Here is a 14671-nt window from a genome sequence, read left to right as displayed (position 1 = left end):
TCGGTGCTTTAGTGCTGCAAGGAGCCAGACTCTCTCATGTTCAGCACGGCAGGATGGCCGTGTTGCCTGGAGACCACAGCATCCTGCGGCCTGTGTTGTTTCACCCATAACCTGTTGGCTGTTTTGATCACTTCCTCCACATTTCTGTATTTGTTTTAGTGTGTAGGTCATGACGAGTCAGACAGATTGTTGAGTGTCTGCGGGGTGGTTGTTTGAAGATGTGGGAGGAGGTATTCCCACGTGTGACAGCGCCGATCGATGATAATCGTAGAGAGATGTAATCCGTAAAATATTTCAACAAGCAACACAAAACAAACAAACAGATCAAAGAAAATGTTCTGCTTCTATCTTTATTGGTAATGTTTATCCTTCCAAGAACAATAATTTCACTGCGGGCTAAAATGTTTGCGCTTTACTGTCACCATATAATACGTTTGTATAACCACAATAATAAAAACGACTATATTTCAGCTTTATCACTCTTCTAGTATATTACTTTAGTTGTTAGAAAAATACAATGTTCATTATGATGGTATGCCCTTATTGAATTGTCCTGCTACATGTATTTATTTGATGAGTTATTTAAATGAAAGAAAAGCTAATTTAAACCAATAAGTCAATTAATTAAAATAGAGGACTTTGTTTGAGAGTTGTTTATATTTTTACTGTGCTATTGTTATTAAGTATGGCGACCGACAAGCAACACGTATATGACACATTCAAGGGTTCATTAAAAAACTTCAATAGAAGCTTTGATTATCCTAACCCTAACCCTAAAATCAAGACATTTAGTACAGCACTTCAGTGACAGAGAGACGGAGGATCCGAGGGTTCCATGGAAGCCCAGAGAGAGGCAGGCAGACCCTTCCTCTTGCCTGAGTGCTCCTCTGACAAATGGCTTCATGCTGGCCAGATGGGGCTGCAGAGCACTACTCACGGCAGTCCAGACGCCAGGGGCACGGGACGGCACTCTCCTTCTCCCCCTCCTCCGCCTCCTCCTCCTCCTCCTCCTCCTCCTCCTCCTCCTCCTCCTCCTCCTCCTCCTCCTGTACTGTAGGAGGGCAGCAGCAGAGGAATGCCAGGTCTGTGAGGAATGCTGCTTCCTCCCAGTTACTCACCAGTGATGAGCGTCCAGTCTCTCGCTGTGCAATCCTTCTGCCTTAGTCACTCTGAGGAATCACACTGCTCGGTTTTCTTCGTCAAAGCATGTTGAGGTTCCTTTTTAGATGACTGTGTTGGATATTTGTTGCGTTGTTAATGGTTAAAAATGCATGTTGTCTCATGTATTTTCTATATCTAGGGAAGCAGCAGAACAGAATTGATCCAACATCTTCCTGCTTGTCCACCTAGTTTTTCAAGACCAGTCATTATAAAGGCTGCAACACATTAGTATTTATTTATTTATCTGCATGTCCTGCCTTGTCTGAGCCAGACTCTTTTTCAGATTAGCTTTCTAAAAGTCCAAGAAAACCAGCATGAAACCACATTTAAGAGGTTTGAACAAGATGATCTTATGCATCTCTTTAAAAAGAAAAATCCTGAAAGTGATTTATCAATGATCGCAATTTTAAGTTACTCTCATGAACAAAACAGAGAAAACCAGCAAAAATAAGGCTGCAACTAAGATTCATTTTTTTAACGTCAATTAATCTCCCAATTATTTGTTCCGTTTTTGACCAAAAGATCCATTTTGCCCCCTTTTCCAACTATTTGTTTTGTCTGGAGCCGCAAAACATATTTGATAGCTTGTAAAGTTGTATTTATGGTTATATTATTTATTATTTATTACATTATAAAACTGTTAACCTCTAATAAGAAACAAAGAACTCTTATAAGGAGAATAAAAAAAAAAAATACACAGGCCTACTTTAAAATAAATTAAACACAGCACTTGGGGAGTCCTCTGCACATTTGAAGGAAAAAAAATACAATTAAAATTGACCCACTTTGAAATAAATAAAACCTATAGCTGCACCCTAAAAAGAGTTAGGTGATTGAATTATGACTGAAGATCGTCAGCTGTCTTCTTCTTCCGTGTTTTTCCTCCAATACGTAAAGGCTGCAGCACCTTTGACAACTTCTCTCCTCATATCAAACATACCGGTAAGCCAGCATCGTTTGCTGTGAAAGCATATACCTGTCCACGCAGAATTAAATCCTGTGTTCCTCCGATACTTTTTTTTAATTTATCCATAGTTCGCTCATCGAGCCGGGGGTCAGGTTATTCGCCTGCAAGAAAAGGTGCTGGCGCATATTTTAGTTGACCTAATTAAAACCGTTTTGTTTTTTATTTATGTGTCACAGTATCACCTCAAAATACAAGATACGAAACCAATTTCAACCGTGCAACAACATTTAAATAGTCCTACAAATACTTTTATTTAATTTCCTTCTTATTTATGTCTAAACTCAAGGGAGCCAGAGCAGAGGGCTTAGAGAGCCGCATGCTGGTTTAGATGCTTGTACAGCTGTCTGTAACCTGTAATGAAAGCATAACACATTTCTAACGTTTGGCACAATTTGCTTGGAAATCGTTACATTTTCTGTCCATCTTAGGTTAGAGTAGATTTATTGAAACAAATGTTCAGCTTTACAGGAGATATTAGGCATTTCTCCTTTAATAAATTACTGAAGTGATTAATCAATAATGAAGAATGTCGTTAGGTTATTAATGTTTTGTGTTCCTGCTTTAAATACATTTGAATGTCTTTGTATTCTATGCCACTTGCCTGTAAGTGCTATATCTATTAGCGTAGCGTGTATCCGTGTCACAGAGGATGTTGTTTGGTCACCTGAGACGCAGCTAAACTTTAACTACAGTGTAGACTCTCAGTGTTTAATGAACACACTCGCCTCAGGTCCAGTCGCACGTGACACAGTTAAAGTCGCCTGCTGGTATCAAAGCGTGCCTGGTTAGTCTACACAGTCACAGTGTGGGAACCTTCAGTGTAGTGTGTGTGTGTGTGAGTTTGTTCATACACTGTCTATCTCCTGATGTTATCAGGGCTCTAGGAGGAAGTAGCTGCCATGCAGTCTCACAGGCAATGATTAACACCAGCAGGATGGAGGAAGAGGGTGAGAGAAGGGAGGAAGGAGGAGGCATCAGTCTGAGCGGTACATCAGTTTACCTCAGAAAGGTTTCCTAAATCTTTATTTGTGGTTTTCACTCAAGACAGTTTAATACATGCTGTGGGGAAGCTGCACTGCTGAGCAGTAATGTGGAACTGGATCGATTCAAGCTTAATTCATGATGTTGGTTCTCTATTCAACATTCATTTGATTCTGTTTCAACCTGGTATCTTTGCAGAGTTGTAGATTAAGATAAGGCTACAATAATATTTATATATTTATTTTTAAAATGAGATCCAGTAGGAACGTTTTCAACTCCAGAGTGCAGGCAAAAACAAATGTGAATTTAAAATAGATAGATGTAATCGCTTTTATACATTAAAAAAATGTAAAAGAAATATATATATTCCTGCAGCTATCATCTTATTCATGTTTATTCTTTTAAAAACACACATTTCACTGCGTTCAAAATCATTTACTCTCCCGCTTGCTACCAATCTAACGGCACCATTTATTACATTTGTATATCCACAACAACAAAAAGGTATTTAAGCTATTCTAATAAAGTACTTAAGTCGTTACCAAATATATCTGTCCTCATTATTTTATCCGCTTTTGGCTTTGATGTTATTTTTGATTGTGTGTTGATTTAACAAAAACAAATCTAATGTATCAATTAATTCAAAGAGAGGATTTTATTTGAGTATTTAAAGCTTTATTTGAAGATGTCATAAATGCTTTGAATGTAAAAAGAATAGCATTGGGTTACAGCCCTTATAAACCACAGTCTGGTATAATTTGCGTGTGTTTGCTCCTGGCAGTGTCCGACCCTAACGTGACCTTACACCCTCTGATCTGTCCTTGGACCTTTCCAGTAGATGTCCTTGAAAGTGTTTGTTTGCTCCGTGCGTTTGGGATTTTATCATCCTGCTGTAAAGCTCTCAGGTTGATGAAAACCCGGGGTTCATCTTTTTGACGACGGCAGTAAAGGGAGGGAGAGGTCCTTGTCCTTGCAGGTCACTCCCCGGCTGCTTTACCGTTCTGATGCCCTTGTTTTGGCTCCTTCAGCCAGACCCCATGTCGCCTGAAGACCTGTAAAAGCGAGTACCATCATCTCCATCCCCCATCTCTGAGTTGTAAATATTGCTGAGGCTGGGAATAAGAGACATCAATCCTAAGAGCGTGATGAAATGTTACGGGGGAGATGATCCCACCTGCAGGGATAGATGCTCACCTCGATGTTTGAGTGTCTGTGTGAACTGAAGAGGCAAAGAGTCATGATGAGCTCGTTGATTAAGTTGTCTGACTGCTTTCCGGGAAGTGATGGCATGCATCAACCAAAGCGACAACCACCATCTTCGGTGATTCATTCTGCTTGAGTGTGCTTCTCACTGTTTTTCAGTCTTTTTCCACTCATGTTTTTTCGCTTTTTCTCACACCCACAATCATGCTGTACAGATGAATGCACACATACATGTGACAGACTGCGAGACTGTGACTCACACATTGCAGCGTTTGGCTTTTAAAAAAGAAAGATGTGAGAAAACTCTTTTTCTCCTTCAAAAATCTGGTTTCTAGAGTTTTTCTATGAGCGCGACAGAACGAGTGTTTGAACCAAAGATGCATTGGTTAATGACTAGAATCTGCTAATTAAAGAAAGGTTATGTACAATTAATTATAGTTCCTCGAAAGAAAGAACATTTGAATCCAAAACTGGAATTGGCAACTTAATGTTAACAAACCATGGATGAATCGCTTGCTTTAGCCTGCTAGATGACTAAGGATGCACAACTTGACTTTCCTTTCTCATTGATGTTTCCTATATCTACGGTGGCTATCATTTATCTAGATTTAAAATCTTTGTACTTATTTACAAGGAACTCATCGGAAAAATGTTTAATACAATGACATGGGTGGGTGTCTCTCGGTTTGAAATCAGAGTCTGTGGGTGTTTCTCAATGTCGAGGACGCTTGCTTGGTAGCACATGTCTTCCGAGTCACTTGCTTCAGAAGCTAGGCAAGAATCCTTCCTGGCATTCGGAAAACGAAGAGTGGAACAGGCTAGCAAGTGTGCAGGTGTGCGTCATATGAGAGGCCCCGCCTTACATTTTACGCCACAGATTTGGGGAAATTGGTCCGTGCGCAAAGCATTGTGGGGATTTTACACGGAGTCTACACATGTGCAGCCTCGAAATTTCTCGCTACGAAGTACGCTGGCCGGGCTCGGTAGAATTCCAAGTATGCTGGACATTGGAACAGTACTTCGGCGGCACTCGATGACGTAGTATGCTTGAAATAGTGGCTCCGCAGCAGCTTTACTCGACATTGAGAAACACCCATTGTCTCGAAGAAATGTAACTGATGATGATAATAACTTAGGTTTTATATAGCACCTTTCATAAACCCAAGGACGCAACAACACACATTTATAATGACAGAAAAAGTGTGTAAAAATATTATTACATTATTATTATTATAATATTACATTTTATTTATAAAGCACTTTTTAATGGACTGAAAGACATTTAACAGGGTAAGTATGCGAATAAGACACATCTCCCAATCTGTTTACTTGGTGTCAATTCAATCCACAAACTGAATTGGTGATTTCAGAGTTATCAGAGTCAGATCGAATGCTCACCCACTGATCTTCTCTGCAGGGACATCATGATCACTCACTTTGAGCCGTCCATCTCATACGAGGGTCTGTACGGGGAGGTGAAGGACATGTGCTCCATGGACAACGAGCAACTCTTCACCATGAAGTGGATCGACGAGGAAGGTAAGACCCCCTCCCCCAACACCTCATCTCTGCACCCCTCACTGTTTCTCTCCATCTCTGATTTTATTACTGTCAATTGTGTCAGCTATTTCTATTTAGTCTGAGTCTTAGCCCTGTGTCAAAAGACCGTGTTTTTTTTATTTCATGAGTGACATTTGGTAGAAATGATGGTAAATGAAGGTTCTATTGATATCTTTGTCAATGAAAACTGTTGACATTTAGTCCTTTAGTTATCAGAGTATTTGCACATACATTTAATCTAGTCAGTGCCGTCTGGCGTGTATTAGTCATTGAAAGGCTGCCTTTATCATTTAGGTTAAATAAATACAACTTGTTTAAGAGGCAAGCCAAAATACACCATCCAGGATATTTTTTTAAACAAATCAACAATCATGTCATGGCAACTTGTGACGGCATTTAGATTAAACAGAGGCTATGTTTGCCAGCATTTGATGGTGCTATGTGTTCAAATGTCATGGAAGCATGCACTTCCATGTCACTTTGACCTCAAGGCTCAGTCTTTTTCCGTCAGTCAAGAAAAATTCAATCCCACACTCAATTCCTGGTTGTCAGTCAATTAGTCAGGCAGCAGTAATAGTGTCATCGGAAAGATGGAGCCGTCAGACCGCTGCGCCCTGGATAAGGTCAGCCTGCCCGAACTCATTAGACTCACAAGAGCTCCCACTAGTCGCCACCCACATATAATCACTGGAGTCATTAGTCTGTCTGAGAGAGGAAAGCTGCTTGATGGACAAAACGAAGTTCCCCCCTGCGGCCCTGACCATGGGAACCCCCGTGCACACAGCTCCCCAATGTAAACTCTAGTCATTATCACAATGATTAGAGAATGTATCTGTGATTCATTAACACTCGTGTTCCTCTGGTTTTAAAGAGGCCATATTATGCTTTTTCTGGTTTTCCCTTTCCTAGTGTGTGTTTTTATATGTTTTTTGTGCATGTTAATGGTCTGCTAAGGCTAAAATGCCAAAGTTTCCCACAGAGGGAATTTCTTTGAACCTGAAAATAAGTTGAATATGTCCTCTTTAATGTAACCTTATACAACAAGCCCATCTTTTGTAATCTGCTGTTTAAAAGAAGCCTGTTGAAGGAATGCTGCACCTTAAAGATTGTAGTCATTAAAACATTCTTGCTTCTTTCCCCCAAGCCAAATAATACCAGAGTAAAAAGTACATCTTGTTGGCTGACCTCAAAGTGCATAATTCAGTGCAGAAGTTTACTGAACTTACTGACATGGGGACATTAAATTGGTGTGTGATTCATCCACATCAGTGCTTGAATGTACTGTAAATAATCTGTCTCTTCCTGTTTGTATTTTCTCCGTCTTGTGCACGCACAAACCTAATGACTCCGGAAACCAAAACTTTCAGATAGAACCAGACGAGATGTAATCCTCCCACACATTCTAGTTCTCTGTCAACCTCCAGAAGTTTGTATATTTGTTAAATGTACACAGTGTGCCATAGTTTCTGTTCTCAAGCTATTTATGAAGTCAGCGGTTTTCTAGTTGTGATCAGTTGGGTAGAAACCAAGAATAGATCCACTGTCGGCTCTCTGAGTGCATCACCCGACTCTGTACTGATAAGGAAATAATTAGATCTGCGTCCGAGTGGTATTTTAATTATTGACTTAGATTGATCACTGTGCAAATAGGCAGGTACATTTTAAAGGAAACTATATTACATGGCAGCGTCGACTGTGTGCTCTTACACCTTTTCCCATGATTACTCAAAGTTCACGTATTGCAATTCACACCTGCAATGCTGAAACTTTTTTCTTTTTAAATGTCATGCTGCCCACTCTATAATTAACCTTTTGCTCTGAATAATACCGTATAATGTACAGGGTAATTGTTTTTACTCAGTCCTGTTGTTCTGTGTAATTACAATTAACCTAGCCATTGTGGGTTCCCTGCAATTAACATATCTATAAATGTCATGCAAATTACACTGGTCCTTCTTACCGGATTTCAAACATGGTGTTTTGCGGAGATGAGAAGGAGAAATTACAAAAAACAAAGAATGAAGGTTTGGACAATACAAGCACCTAATGAGGAGCACATCAATAACATTGATTGTTGGTTATTCTGACACAACTTGTTCTAAACAAGATACAAAGACAGGAAATGTATCAGTGTGGCAAAATGGCAGAGATCTAACCTTTTATTTTCTCAAGAAGTAAAAAGTCCTCTTCAAATGTGCTGTGAAGTCCCACAAAAAGCCCACACCTAAATGTATTGAGTTTACTATCCTATAAAAAAGCATTTGGTTGAAACTAGTGAATGTTCTGCTTAATTGTGACCAAGAACCCTTTTAAATAAAAACTGAAATAGATGCAGATTAATGTCCAACTAATTGTTCTATCATCTCATCATTCTACGTATATATCATTAACACAAACTCAAACTGAAATAGTCAGTTTACGCGGCTGAACATTTCGTGTCAAATTCAGACACATTTTCTTTCTCCCACAAGGAAAAATACGCTCCACCTTCTCACTACAGAGCCTCTCACTGAGCTCTCTTTTCAAATGTTCTGACATAAAATATAAAATGTTCTATATATTATGTAGGTTTCACAGGAATACGTTTAGTTCAGAGGATATAAAACCCCTCTCGGATGCCCTCCTGCTCCTGGCTTCTCCCGTTAACCTGGTGTATTTTCTCTTTAATGACATGTTGTCTCTCCTCTGCTGTCAGGTGACCCCTGCACCGTGTCCTCTCAGCTGGAGCTGGACGAAGCGCTGCGTCTCTACGAAGTCAACAAAGACTCGGAGCTCATTATCCACGGTGAGCCTCACTGCTTTCTCCACAGGCTGTATTTATACCAGAAAACACACACCTTCAGGGTTTAACTCTCAGGACGTCCTTGTGTCCCGTATGTGGTACGATTCACTCCAGGTGCTTTGTCAGTAAGAGGTAAACACGAGAGTCTTGGGGTTTTAAATCTCTCCTCCTAAAAATGTCCGATCACCCATCTGTTCTGTGCATGGTAGTACAGTACACCAGAATATAGGCCAACACATATTTTGCAAGAAAGAAATAATGAACTGAAGGTATTTAGTCTCTACTGCTGATAATAAAAGGGATCATGTTTTTATGTAAATCTCTTTAAAGGTGGGGTAGGTACGTTTGAGAAACCGGCTCGAGATACACTTTTTGTTATATTCCATGGAATGCTCTTAACATCCCGATAGCAATGAATATCTTAAGTGCTTTGACAAAAAATCCATAAAAAAATGTCATCTGTGGAAGCCGTAGTACTGTAAAAAGCACGACCAATTATTTTAGCCGGCCCGGCTAAAATAACTGGATGGCCTACCTGCCTGTCAGCCTTCCACAAACTTATCTCGTGCCCTCATTGGTCATGTGCGCGTTCGTGTGTGTTGGAGGAGGGGCTCTGTAAGGAAGTGGCAGATTTTTTCCGGGTGTGTATTTTCAAATTCTAGCGCACTCGAGCTGGTTTCTCCAAAATTACCTACCCCACCTTTAAGAAGTCAAATACAATTAATCCTCACATTGTTTTAGATTATAAAATAATGTCTTGGTTTAACAATAGTGAATCAGGATAACTTGTGGGAAGCTGCTTTCTTTCCGTTTATGAGCGCCTTCATGTGAAAATGGTAGAGCTGTCAATTACAGACGACATCATAACAAGGACTAGTTCTTAATTTGATAAGAGATTAAAAATATCTGTAGGAACGTGATGTCCAACCAGAAGAAATCAACTCCAGAAACACTTTATTAATATATTATATTTTGCCTTCTTGTCTTATAATAATAAAACATGAATGAATATATGATTGAAAAAGTTAAAAACAATGTTGGTAGTAGTAAGTAAGGTAGGGTCTATCTGACTGACATGTTGCATTTATTATAATGGGAGCTAATTAACAATATGTAGATAATTATTTACCTCATTAATGGTATATTTACCCAATTATCACGAAGTCTCCTCATGTCATTATGAGAGAAAAAACATAGACAAAGTGTAAGGAATCCGGTCGGGAATGAAATAATTTTAGAGCAATTCAACTGTTTTTTTTTATGTATTGAGTGACGCACATCGTCCTTCTGTTTGTTAGAAGCTCTTTCTTACATGTCTCTTTATTATAGACGTGTTAACCTGCTCTGTAGCAGGTTATTCATGCAGTTGCCATGGCGATCTCCCAGCTTCATGACACAGGAGTCAAACCCAAACATAGCTGCTGAACTAACTTCACTCCCCGTAGCGCCGTAAAGAAGAGTTTGAAGTTTCACCCATTATGTTAACGTTCCAATTCTAAATCAATGTTCGCCTGCTGCACAAGGTATTTTCATTCTGTTCAAACCCAACATTATTTCCCACGTGTGTTTTCCAATCATTCCCAATTACCCGAGAGTGTTGTCCAAAAGTCTACATTTATAAAAAGGAAAGATTTCATCATTTTCTGAAATTCACTAGAATTTTCATTTCATATTTGTTGGAGCTTTGCCTTTCAATAGCAACACATTTTTACTGTGGATAAAAACAAATGATCAGCCACTAAGGCATGCTCGTGTAGATATAGAAGCTTGAATTTAAATAAAACCAATACATGTGTTAGGGCCCCAGAAGTCGTTCTCGAAATAAATGATATGAAGGAAAGCTGAACCAAACAGTAACGCAGAATAGACATTTATATTTTGTTTATTTGGGATCTGGAACTGTTTATTTGTTAAACTTGGATAGTATTATCTTCCTGTTCTGTCACCAGGTTAGGCCACAAAAATGTAAATTACACGTTGAGATTATGTTCAGCTCTAATGTAAACATCTCTGGGTTTGATGACGAGTTTATGCTGCTCGCTTTTGAGTTCCTCTCGCATTTACATGTCTGAGCCTCGACGCATACATACCACACGGTTAATGCCGCACTGACCTGTGATAAAGACTTCCGCTGTTGACGTCTGTCTACGGGCCCTTGAGCTACTTCACATCCTCCTCTAAGCCGAGCCTTGTTGATGAATATTCCTCAAACTTTGTGCGTCTAGAGGCCAGCGCTAACTCAGACGCAGGGTGAGAGTCGGGGGGTTGTGTATGCGGAGTGATAGGGAACATTTGATTGACAGGCTCTGTGTGTATAAGCATGTAACCCGGGGGTAGAGGGGACGGGGACTGTGCGGTTAATGTAATGTTTTAATCAAATCAGAGGTGAGGGGTCAAGAGTGTGGTGGATGTCAGAGACGGAGAGACTGAACGGAGGATGTGACGGCGCCGCGGGGGTCGTCAAGTCTGCTCGTTAACAGAGTTGTCGGCTGCAGCGAACGCTTCGCCTCTGACTCACCCTGCCCCCAGTCTACCTCCATCCCCCTCACACACTGATCATCTTAGACCTCTTCTTTAAGATGGCATCTTTTCAGTGTACTGCATGTTGCTCACACACACACAGGGGCTTGCACCATCATAAGAACAACATGAGTACATTTCAATAATTTGGTGGAGGCGACAGGTCTGCTACAGGTGACTGCTGTCATGCTGGGAGGATGTGAATTGAGCTCAGCAGCACACAAACACAAACACAAACACAATCACAAATGTTGTCAGAATTGCCTTCAAACAGATTTATTAAGTGTAAGTGTTTTTCTTCACAGTTTTCCCATGTATACCAGAGAAACCTGGCATGCCGTGTCCGGGAGAAGACAGTGAGTCAAACCTTTTCCTTCTCTACTTTTAGAAACCTACACTTTTTAATTACTCAAATATAGGAGCAATTCTTTTATCCAGGAGAATTTAAAATGGCAGTGGTTCAGGGCAACAACAACAAAAGAATTTATGAAGTTTATTAAAAACTAAAAATGTCAATCCTTTGGGTTATGAACCACCATTTGTAACCCTTTAAGAAAAATCCAGCATACGAAATGTGTATGTGTGTTTGTCTACATTAAATACACACATTAAACCCAATGGTAAGGTGAGAAAATGCTATTTTTTTTAAACATCTGAATTTACATTCAAAGCAGAAAACTGTTCAAATCAAAGTTGATGCTGAATTTACACATACAAGTCTTTAGTATACAGTTACAGTACATAAAACGTAAGTATGCATTTTGATAAACAGGGCCACAAGTTGTGTTTGCAACTTAATTGATTGCATTTTTATATAAAGTGGCACCTTTTTGTAAAATTATTTTTTGGGCATTTTCTCCTTTATTTGACAGAGTACATTGTAGACATGAATGAATATAGCCTTTGTATCTTTGAAATTTAAAATGGTTCAGATGAATAATTTGAGTACTGTAGAGATTAAAGTAGTCCGCTCCTCTTTTCCTCTTCTCACAGAGTCTATATACCGGCGTGGAGCGCGGCGCTGGAGGAAGCTTTACTACGCCAGCGGTCACGCCTTTCAGGCCAAGCGCTTCAACAGGGTGAGGCATGATGCGGAATTTCCCACATTTTGCAATTTCAGTGTTGGATTATTGTAAAGGTGAAAATATCTGGTGTGGTGCCTGTAAAAACTAACCACAATCAAATCAAATCAAATCAGGTTTTATTTATATAGCACATTTTAAAAACGATTTTTGGTCGAGCCAAAGTGCTGCACAAATAAAAAACACATTACTGCGAACAGAAGACAATAAATTACAACAGCAGATATAAAAATCAAACACAGGGAAATGTCATGAGTCGTACAATAGATAAGCATAGTGACTGTAGGTGTAAGTATAGGAGAATGAGACATCCACCGCTCTCCAGTAATTGGTCTGTGTATTGATTGATGGAGGAAGAGGGATGGTGGGGACACAGAAATCATTTGATTGTAGGCCAGCAGGGCTTCATCTTCCAGAAGCCATTAGCGCCTCTGTAGCCTCTCCTGGAAAGTATAATGTGTTTGTGATGATTTCTCTCTGCAGCGAGCCCACTGCGCCATCTGTACAGACCGGATCTGGGGTCTGGGAAGGCAAGGCTACAAATGCATCAACTGCAAACTGCTGGTGCACAAGAAGTGCCATAAACTGGTCACAGTGGAGTGTGGCCGGCCGATGATCCAGGTGAGAAGATCGTTACCATCCAACACTTATACTTTCAGATTATATGCTGTTTTCCAATGATGATTATACTTAATGACACATGTTGTTGTCTAGGATCCACTCATGCCCGGACAATCATCGAGTCAATTAGACCAAAGTGAACAGCCAGGTAACACGCACACGCACACGCACACGCACGCATTGCACACACGCATTGCACACACACAGCATTGCACACACACACACACACAGCATTGCACACACACACAGCATTGCACACACACACACAGCATTGCACACACACACACAGCATTGCACACAGTCAAAAGTTTTGGTTAAGAAGCACATAAGTACATTTTAAAAAGCACATAAGAGACACTCAAACTGGTCACCAAACACTTAACTGAAATATCCGTCCAGGGTGGTTAAAATATTTTAAATTTCACTCTCAGTTCTGAATCTCTTTGCCATTCTTTCGACACAAATTCACTAAATGTGTGCAAATTTGACTGCCATTGTTAAAAACCTGCGAATATCTTAATGTTTGTTATTGTCAACGAATCCCATTAAGAGAACATAAGTACAGTGAAAAGCCCAATAGAGACACATATCCCAAATACATGCTCCTAAACATGTAATAATCCCAGCATAATCTCACTTCCCATAATTGAAAAATATTCCTTTTTGGAATATCCAAGAATATGCTTTTGACATGACCTGTCCCAAATGTAGAATATAATATATAATATAATAATATAATTGACCTCAAGAGATTATTAATGCTAAGTTTAGCAGCGACCACCCAGAGTACACGGTGGGTCAGCTGCGTTTGAGATTTACCAACATCTCCAGACTTAAATCGGGTCAGGTGGTTGAGGCTGAAATCGCTGTTTCTGTTAATGAGGCCGTTTAAAATCTATAAATACTCACAGGCCACCTGGGAAGGTTTGGGATGCAATCATAGAAACATGTAGACTGTTTAAAATGCATCTATGTTAATTATTATGAAGTAAAATGATAAGAACTACAAAATAAAGCTGCATTGTACTTGTTTTTGTACATACTTTGATTTTGAATATACTGTTGAACACGGGTGGAAAGAAAAGGGTATTTTCTGTTCTAACCGAGCAGAGAGAAAGGACTGCAGGGCTGTGAACAAAGCGTGTGACTGTCTCTCACCTACTTTCACTCCTCTCATCTCTGCTAAATGTCTTTTCCTCTCCTGCCTCCCCCTCTCCTTCTGTCTGTCTGTCACGTCTTCTCTCAGGCCCTCAGAATAAAGACTCCAGAGAAAGCTTGACTTACGATGGAGAAGAGAAAGAGGTGAGAGGGAAAAATCTTTTCAAACACTGTTGATATGTGACTCATATTCTGTCTGTCATGTTGCTAGATGGATAAATATGTGTGTATATTTTAGGGATGTTCTGATCGATCTCGGCCGATACTCACTCTCTGCCGATCGATCAGTGCTCTCGAAAAATGCCGATCGCGAGAGCCGATCGCATGACGTAAAATACATGACACTTTTCTCTGTACGCGGCAAAACAAGCTCGCCAAAATGGCTTCACCAGTCTGGCAGTATTTTAAGGTGTCCGAAAATGACAATAAAATAGCGGTATGCAACGTGTGTGTGAAGCAGAAATCCTGCAGCTCCACCCGCTGTGACGGACCGGTGAGCGGAGCAAAACACACACTAAGAGTTAGACCTAACACACTTAGCTATTTTATCTACCTCTGGAACAAACTAGTTATAAATATATTTATTCTTCACTGTGTCGGGTCACACATTACTGGATCAGTGAGCTGCATGAGACG

The 14671-nt window shown here is 40.0% G+C and overlaps 1 protein-coding gene across 1 annotated transcript in view; it reads left to right on the top strand.

Annotated features, from left to right (window-relative positions):
- Positions 1-14671, top strand: part of prkci (protein kinase C, iota) — a 30817-nt gene that overhangs the window by 3865 nt on the left and 12281 nt on the right. Inside the window, exons 2-8 of the mRNA XM_034153054.1 lie at positions 5730-5851; positions 8568-8657; positions 11480-11530; positions 12168-12253; positions 12740-12877; positions 12971-13025; positions 14124-14179. Coding sequence (XP_034008945.1) covers positions 5730-5851; positions 8568-8657; positions 11480-11530; positions 12168-12253; positions 12740-12877; positions 12971-13025; positions 14124-14179 — 598 coding nt within the window. The remainder of the gene's footprint in view (positions 1-5729; positions 5852-8567; positions 8658-11479; positions 11531-12167; positions 12254-12739; positions 12878-12970; positions 13026-14123; positions 14180-14671) is intronic.

This window comes from Trematomus bernacchii, unplaced genomic scaffold (genome assembly GCF_902827165.1).
Source record: "Trematomus bernacchii unplaced genomic scaffold, fTreBer1.1, whole genome shotgun sequence".
Lineage (NCBI taxonomy): Eukaryota > Metazoa > Chordata > Actinopteri > Perciformes > Nototheniidae > Trematomus > Trematomus bernacchii.
This window is presented reverse-complemented; position numbering and strand designations above follow the sequence as displayed.